The sequence below is a fragment of the Rhinopithecus bieti genome, unplaced genomic scaffold, assembly GCF_001698545.2.
Source record: "Rhinopithecus bieti isolate Rb0 unplaced genomic scaffold, ASM169854v2 scaffold_5019, whole genome shotgun sequence".
Taxonomy (NCBI): Eukaryota; Metazoa; Chordata; class Mammalia; order Primates; family Cercopithecidae; genus Rhinopithecus; species Rhinopithecus bieti.
In genome coordinates, this window is record NW_016804585.1 from 262,652 (window position 1) to 271,489 (window position 8,838).

General features: G+C 49.7%; 1 protein-coding gene across 2 annotated transcripts in view; it reads right to left on the minus strand.

Annotated features, from left to right (window-relative positions):
* Nucleotides 1-5,499, minus strand: part of PGAP3 (post-GPI attachment to proteins phospholipase 3) — a 17,297-nt gene extending 11,798 nt beyond the window's left edge. For both annotated transcript variants that reach the window (XR_001884924.1, XM_017869255.1), the window contains exons 1-3: nucleotides 5,261-5,499; nucleotides 3,685-3,782; nucleotides 2,395-2,547 (exon numbers count right to left, since the gene is read on the minus strand). Coding sequence is in view for 1 of the 2 variants with exons in the window: in XM_017869255.1 (XP_017724744.1) it covers nucleotides 2,395-2,547; nucleotides 3,685-3,782; nucleotides 5,261-5,441 (432 nt within the window). In the remaining variant the exon portion in view is untranslated. The remainder of the gene's footprint in view (nucleotides 1-2,394; nucleotides 2,548-3,684; nucleotides 3,783-5,260) is intronic.
* Between the last annotated feature and the right edge of the window lie 3,339 nt (nucleotides 5,500-8,838).

Sequence of the window (8,838 nt, forward strand, 5' to 3'; positions counted from 1 at the left end):
CGCCTGGCCAACGAAATAAAATAAATTTTTAAAGAGTTTTAATGTCATCTCTAAAACACAGCTCAAGTTTACTTCTCTCCAATGCCCAAGACCCATGCCACCTCTCTAGTCTAGCTACTGGGCCCTGTGCTAAAACTACCAACTGGTCTATTGCATCCACTCCCGCCCCCTCCAATCTGTTCTCTACACAGTAGCCAGAATGAGCTTTCCAAAGGACAAATCTATTCATGAAACCACTTTTCTCCGCAACCCTCATTTAAAATCCCCCCGTAGGCTGAGCGTGGTGGCTCATGCCTGTAATCCCAGCACTTTGGGAGGGCAAGGAGGGTAGATCACGAGGTCAAGAGTTCAAGACCAGCCTGACCAACATAGTGAAACCCCCTCTCTACTAAAAATACAAAAATTAGCCAGGCATGGTGGCACATGCCTGTAGTCCCAGCTGCTCAGGAGGCTGAGTCAGGAGAATTGCTTGAACTGGGAGGCGGAGGTTGCAGTGAACCAAGATAGTGCCACTGCACTCCGGCAGGGGAAACAGAGTAGGACTTTGTCTCAAATAAAATAAAACAAAATAAAATCCCTCTGTGCTTCCTGATGCTTTGAGAGTCAAGATCTCCAATGTGAGGCTCTCCATGGCTGGCCCCATCCACCACCCATCAGTCCGCCCAGCTCACACCTACTCTCTGATTTCCTGCATGTCAGGCTGCCTGGAACGACCCTCACTCTCTCCCACCTGGGCACTTCCTAAGACTTCTCTTTATTTTTTTTATTTTTTTATTTTTGAGATGGAGTCTTGCTCTGTCGCCCGGTCTGGAGTGCAGTGGCCGGATCTCAGCTCACTGCAAGCTCCGCCTCCCGGGTTTACGCCATTCTCCTGCCTCAGCCTCCGGAGTAGCTGGGACTACAGGCGCCCGCCACCTCGCCCGGCTAGTTTTTTGCATTTAGTAGAGACGGGGTTTCACCGTGTTAGCCAAGGTGGTCTCGATCTCCTGACCTCGTGATCCGCCCGTCTCGGCCTCCCAAAGTGCTGGGATTACAGGCTTGAGCCACCGCGTCCGGCCACAAGACTTCTCTTTAGAAGTCTTCCACTACTCTTCTCAAATTTACCTAGTTAACATTCATGCATCCTTCCCACCTTACCTTTAATGCCCCTTCCCCAGGGAAGCCTTCCCTGACACCCCATGCTGGTCTCGGTCTGCCATTACACGCACCCCTGAAGCACCTCTCTCTGACTGCACTTTTTCATAGGTGTACTCTTACATTCAATTGTATGATGAGCACCAGAGGGCAGACTTCTGGATTTCCAGCACCCAGTAAAGTGCCTGGCATATAGTAGGTGCTCAACACCTGAGTGAATAGCTTTCGTGACAGCAGGAAGGTGAGTGAGTGGAAATTTTTTCCTTAAGGCTTACAGGGGTAGCTCTGACCTAGAGACATCCACTGCAACCTTTTATTCTCACGTCCTTCCCAAGGCTTTCATGGTTCATATCTGCACCCCAGTCTGTGATTATCACACTATATCAGGCCCTGAATACAGCTCTTCAGACCAGCCATACTGTAAAGCTGACAGTCTTTTCTGCACCTGCAGATGTAACCATACCTGGGCTTCTCCAGGGATGGTCTAAGCCTAAGCTGAGCTCGCCGGGTGCAGTGACTCATGCCTGTAATCCCTGCACTTTGGGAGGCTGAGGTGGGTGGATTACCTGAGGTCAGGAGTTCAAGACCAGCCTGACCAACATGGAGAAACCCCATCTCTACTAAAAATACAAAATTAGCCAGGCGTGGTGGCACGCACCTGTAATCCCAACTACTTGGGAGGCTAAGGCAGGAGAATCGCTTGAACCCAGGAGGTGGAGGTTGCAGTGAGCCAAGACTGCACCATTTGCACTCTAGCCTGGGTGACACAGCGAGACTCCATCTCAAAAAAAAACCAAAAAAACAAAAAAAAAACAAAGACTAGGCTGAGCTCTAGACAGAGACTATGGCTGTGACTCCCCATCAGGCCTGGGCTGGAATTGAGATTGCTCCAAGTCCTCCAGAGGGGCCCTTGGAAAGACCTGTGGTCCCAGCATCCTCTCTAGCCCCCCATCTCCCTTCTGTGTTTGTAAACTGTCCTACTGGGTCTTTTAGTGGCTTCCTTCTTCGGGACAAGAAAAATGCCCTTCTTTCCTCTCTCCTTCCCAAACAGCCTGACCTAGGGCTCTGCCGGAAAGGTAAGGCCCGATTTAGCACCCTCCCTGTTTTCTCCCCAGGCCTTACCACCCTGTAGTTGCAACTTTAGCCCTGGAAAACAGAGGGGAAGCTGGTAAGTAGAAGCCCTGTTGGGTGTTAATAGGGATATACAGTTCCTCCTTCCTAGATAAGGGGAGACAGTAGGAGTCCTGCTAGGTTACCTACCCAGGCGAAGGCCACACAGGTGTGGTACATGGGGGAGGAGGCTGGCACGAAGGTGCGGTAGCGGCAGAGCATCACCAGGCTGGCTAGGCCATTGAGAAAAGAGGCCACGGCAGATGCCGGCTCTTGAAAGAACAGGAACCGGGAGAAGGGCCACTGAAAAAGGAGCAGATGAAGGGGGTTTGAGGGGCAGGCAACCCTCAACTGGCCCAGTCCACCTATTCTTGACATGCTGCAGCAACAGGTCCTCAGCTGGGTCCTCAGCTCTGGAGTTTGACCAAAGCCTCGGGTTCAGTACCTCTTCAGACCAATGAGCCCCCCTCCAGCGCCTGGTTAAGGGTTATACCCCCATCCTGGCCAGCAGGCACAGCACTGTAAGCCCTGATCTCTGGGAAGACCAGATGGGTCACGGTAGATGACTCAGTATGGCCTGGTGGAAACAGCACAGAGTTGCCATCCAGAAGACACAGGTCCCAACCTCTCCTCTACCACTGAGCCTCAGCTTACTCTGTGAAAAACAGGGGCGAATACTTCCTGCCAACCTCAACAGGCCAGAATGGGATAATACTGGATTGAAAGATACCAGCAGGCTGGGCGCAGTGGCTCACGCCTGTAATCCCAGCACTTTGGGAAGCCGAGGCGGGAGGATCACAAGGTCAGGAGATTTCACCATCCACGGTGAAACCCCGTCTCTACTAAAAAAAAAAAAAAAAAAAAAAATTAGCCGGGCGTGGTGGCACGCGCGCCTGTAGTCCCAGTTACTCGGGAGGCTGAGGCAGGAGAATTGCTTGAACCTGGGAGGCAGAGGTTGCAGTGAGGCAAGATAGTGCCACTGCACTCCAGCCTGGGCGACAGAGGGAGACTCCGTCTAAAAAAAAAAAAGAAAAAAGAAAGAAAGAAAAGTACCAGCAAACTGTGCCTCGCTGGACAAGCTGAAGCGTATTACTATGAATCCAGACCCCTACTGGAGAAGCCACAGGAAACATGCCACAGTAGGTAAGGGAATTTGTCTCTGCAGTAAGGTGGGCATCTCAACCACTCTAAGAGGCCCAGCACCACTCTCTGGGGAGACTCCAAAGCCTTCCAGATATTGCTACTCCAAATCCTGAGGCAGGACACATGGGTCCTATCCAATTCTATGGAAACCAGCAGATTTTGGGGAGAACAGGTACCCGCCTCAAACACACACCCATCACCCCACGCCTCAGACTGCTTGGACAGTGTGGTCCAACCAGGGGGTATCTTACTCCTACCACACTACTACCATATGCCTACTCTGACCCTTCAACTCACCTTGCCATGGAACTGAGGCACTTTGTGACCTTCCTGGAGGTAGAGCCCAACGGTGACCCACATACACTCATACTTACAGTCGTCCCGACAGGTCCAGCCTGAAACAGACAAATGTGGCCTGGTGAACTCCCCAGCACAGAGAGGAAAGACAGCATGAATGGGTCCAAGCTCAAATACAGGCCAAGAGGGCCTGTAGGTTGGAGAGAACCAGGAGAAATCTCAAAATTCTAGCTTCCCATTTGAATGAATGAGAGATGGGGAGATGTACACATAGGGGAAGGTGTATATATGTATGCATATTTTAGTGAGCAATTAGAGATATTTGCCTTTTTTTTTTTTTTTTTTTGAGACGGAGTCTCGCTCTGCTGCCCAGGCTGGAGTGCAGTGGCCGGATCTCGGCTCACTGCAAGCTCCACCTCCTGGGTTTACACCATTCTTCTGCCTCAGCCTCCTGAGTAGCTGGGACTACAGGCGCCCGCCACCACGCCTGGCTAGTTTTTTTTGTATTTTTTAGTAGAGACGGGGTTTCACCGTGTTAGCCAGGATGGTCTCGATCTCCTGACCTCGTGATCCGCCCGTCTCGGCCTCCCAAAGTGCTGGGATTACAGGCTTGAGCCACCGCACCCGGCCGAGCTGAATATAGTATTTGCTCTTACTCTCCTGGAAAGAGTTCTTGCTATCTTACCCCCTTCCTATGAAAATGAAGCTCAAATTCTTCAACCTGACTTTTGAGGCTCCAAATTGCCTTTTCAACCATATTGGCCACTACTCTTGTTCATGTACCCTGCTCCCTGAGTAAATAAAGCTCCTGGATGTGCCCACATCTGCCCAGGGCATCCATTCTCTCTGTTCCCTCTGTCTGGAATGCAAAGTGGCATAATAGTAAAGAGGACAAGCTTGTGGTCAAACAGGCCAGAACTGGAAACTCCACTTTACCACATACTGGCTGTGTGACCTTGGGCAGGGCATTTAATCTCTCTAATCCCCATCTGTACAACTGGGATTAGAGAAACTATCTCAAAGGTGTGATAAAAATTACCGGACATATTGTGACATCTGTCACACAGTGAGTGCTCAATACGTTGGTTCTTTGCTCACTATGGTCCAAATTGAATGTACCAGTCCAAAGTCCCTCCTTCACACAAAACATTCCAAGATGATCCCTGCCCCCAACTCTTCAAAGCCAGAACCGACACCTTCCTATCCCAAACACTTCTTAATTTAAGAGTCTTTCAGGGGCTCAAATCATTCTCTGCCTTGCACTTGAGAAGGCTCATGTCCCCGTGGGGGCTGTGAGTCCCAATGTGTGGGACCCTGGTCTGATTTCTGTGCCATTCCTAGACATTGTAGCCCGAATGTATTTAATAAATACCCTTTTGATTGAATAAATAAGTAAATGAAAGCTTCTGAGAAAGTAAGAGAGGCTGGTAAGGCTCTCATCACCTTAGGGGCTTCACTCACATTCATAAGAGACCTCATGTGGAAACTAAGGTTCAAGGATTGCTGAGGCGTATTGGGGGCAAAGGGGGCGGGAGCAAGAGAAATGGGCGGGGCTTACCGTGGGGGTGGGGCTTACCTGCTAGACTCATGTAGATTGGCTGGCGGGAGCGGAAGTGATTGAGAGCGCCCCCAGAGCAGTTCTGCTCTTCGCACTGCAGTACGCAGTCGCGGTACACCGGCTCACGGTCGCCCTGGGAGCCGCTCGCCAGCGCCGCCGCCCCAGCTAGCAAGACCAACCGCGCCGCCCGACCGGCCATCCTTTCTCCCTGGCTCGCCGCCGGGGGAGGAGCTTAGGAGTATGTGAAGCTTCCACTTCCGGAGTAACCGGAAGTTCCTATGTTCTTTATTGTACTCTCCGGTGACGTCCACCCAGTTTAAATTAAAGTTCCCGGATTTTTGTGGGCGCCTGCCCCGCCCCTCGTCCCCCTACTGTGTCCGTATATCGAGGCGACAGGGTTAAGGGTTAAGGGAAGGGGGACGCCTGATGGGTTAATGAGCAAACTAAAGTGTTTTCTTTTCCAGGATCTTTTTTGAGGTAGGGCTGTTTACTATCACCAGCCCTGTCGGGTTTTACTTCCTAAACGTACCTGTAACTATCCACTTCTCTCCATCTCTTCTGGCACCACCCTGGTTAAAGACATCATGTGTCGCCAAGACAGCTGCAGTAGCCTCTTAACGGCTCTCCCTGCCTCTACTTTTGCCCCTTCCAACCTGCGCTCCATTTTGAAAAATTAAAATTTGCCCATATCACTTTTTTTCTTAAAATTATTTACTGGCTCCCAATTATCTTGGATAAAATACAGTCTCCACAAGCCGTGCGCGATTTGGCCCCTGCCCACTAGTCTCCCTCACTCCCTTGCTCCAGACCCACTTCAGAGGGTTATGTCCTTCAAGCTTCCTGACTACCTGGCCTGGTCTGAATCGCTCACTCCTCTTTTTTCTTCTAGTCGCAATTGAAGTACCACCTCCCGAGAGTGATTGCTTCCCGACGCGGGGTAGAACCTTTGCTATCCTGTTCACCACTCTACCTCCAGTGCTAGCACAGAATTTGGCTCATGGTAGGCGCTAAGTGCGTTTGTTCATCTGTTTAATGAATGAACAGCATACATCAACATAAGAACTTGACAAATCCAGGGCTGTAAAATCATCAGTATGGTTCTACACTGAGATCGGAGAGATGTAATATTTCTAGGAAAATTAGGAGAACCCTGGGAACAGGACGCTTGCTTTAGTGTCCTCTCCCCCCTCACCTCCCCTGCACTCCCACCAGCAGCGACCCACACCCAATCTCAGAGAAGCCTTGTAGCTAAGGATCAACCTTTATCCTCCCCCACTCTCCTCACCCCTTGTCAACTTTTCCTTTTTTGTCCTGGGGGTTGGAATGAGTAAGAAGTAGCGTGGGATTCCATTCAGTCACTTAACAAACATTTCTGAGTCCTTAGCTCTAGCACCTTGCTAAGCAAGGCAAAATCTCCAGGAGGCACCATTCACATTGCATTATCTAAGAATGGTGCTCTGGGGAGCAGCATTCACATTGCATTTTCTGTGAATGGCAATTCTTCCAGTTAAATATAACATGAATAGTGTCCCCTGGAGTTGGCCACCCAACTGATACTGACTGAGGAGCTGAAATGAATAAAACAACCCTTAGCCCTCCAGGAGCTGACCGGAAATCTAGTGGTAATACTACTTTGCATCTTACAGATTAGTTCTTTTACAATACTTTTTTTTTTTTTTTTTAATTTCATTTTGTGCTTACTGTGACTCTGGGATGAGTCTTTTTATGAGTATCCTCATTTAAAGATGAGGACATTTAGGATTAAAGAGGATGAAATCCTGACAAAGTAGCGAGTCTCCCCTTTAGAAAATTCCTATGTAAGGTTGGGGGCGGTGGCTCACGCCTGTAATCCCAGCACTTTGGGAGGCCGAGGTGGACGGATCACCTGAGGTTGGGAGTTTGAGACCAGCCTGACCAACATGGAGAAACCTGGTCTCTACTAAAAATACAAAATTAGCCGGGCGTGGTGGCACATGCCTGTAATCCCAGCTACTCCGGAGGCTGAGGCAGGAGAATCGCTTGAACCCGGGAGGCAGAGGTTGCGGTGAGCCAAGATCGCGCCATTGCACTCCATCACTGCTACCTCGACCTCCCAGACGCAAGTGATCCTTCCACCTCAGCCTCCTGAGTAGCTGGGACTGCAGTATGCACCACTATGTCCAGCTAATTATTTTATTTTTTGTAGAGACAGGGTCTTGCTATGTTGCCTAGGCTGGTCTCCAATTCCTGGGCTCAGGTGGTCTTCCCACCTCAACCTCCCAAAGTGCTGGGATTACAGACGTGAACCACGCCACATGGCCATAAAATATTAATTTTCACAGCTTTCTTATATTTTAGAACAATGGAAATTGTTGAGGTCTAAAGTGTTTCAGAGGTCCTTGAAAAGAAAACCCATGCCTACATATCTGCTGGAAAAAGCAATCCTAGGTTAATGGTGGAAGGGGGAGTAGAGACTTCTGTCCTGTTGACTTCTTGGAAGATGGGGTATTGTCTCTCTGGGACAGCTCTTGAGAATTTCCCTGCCAGCACAGCCCCAGACAACAATGTCTAGATAGCGATTACGTGGCCTCTCCTCTTCCCAACTTTCTAGCCTGGAGCCCCTAGTTCTCCCCTGAGCCTCCTTAGCTTATCCTTCTTCCTAACTTGTATTTGGCTTCAGATGTGAGCCATAGTCGGAAAAGTCACTAATTCATTCCTTCAGCTCAGGCTTATTGAGTCCTACTGTGTATCAACCATTGTACTCAAGGGGGGAAGAAAGAGAAAGACAAAGCATATGTTAATAGTATAGTGTGCTGGCCAGGCATGGTGACTCATGCCTGTAATCCCAGCACTTTGGGAGGGCGAGGCAGGCGGATCATCTGAGGTCAGGAGTTCGAGGCCAGCCTGACCCAACATGGAGAAACCCCGTCTCTACTAAAAGTACAAAATTAGCCAGGTGTGGTGGCACATGCCTGTAATCCCAGCTACTTGGGAGGCTGAGGCAGGAGAATCACTTGAACCCGGAAGGCGGAGGTTGTGGTGAGCGGAGATCCTGCCATTGCACTCCAGCCTGGGCAACAAGAGCAAAACTCTGTCTCAAAAAAAAAAAAGAAAAGTATGGTGTGCTAAAGGCTCGATGGCAAGCTGACCATATTCTTAGAACAAAATTGGTAGAGAGTCTACAATGAGGGTTCTTTATTCATCAAATATTTATTGAAGTTTACCATGTGTAGTTCTCTGGGAACAGAGTAATGAACAAGGCACTGTCCTTTTCATGGTCAGAGGAGGGAGACAGGCCATAAACAAGTGTCAAACAAAAGACTGAAACCAGGTGCAGTGGCTCGCATCTGTAATCCCACCGCTTTGGGAGGCCAAGGCAGGTGGATCATGAGATCAGGAGATAGAGACCATCCTAGCCAACATGGTGAAACCCCTTCTCTACTAAAAATACAAAAAAATTAGCTGAGGGTGGTGGCATGTGCCTGTAATCCCAGCTACTTCGGGAGGCTGAGACAGGAGAATTGCTTGAACCAGGGAGTCAGAGGTTGCAGTGAGCCTAGACTGCGCCACTGCACTCCAGCCTGGTGACAGAATGAGACTCCATCTACATAAAAAAA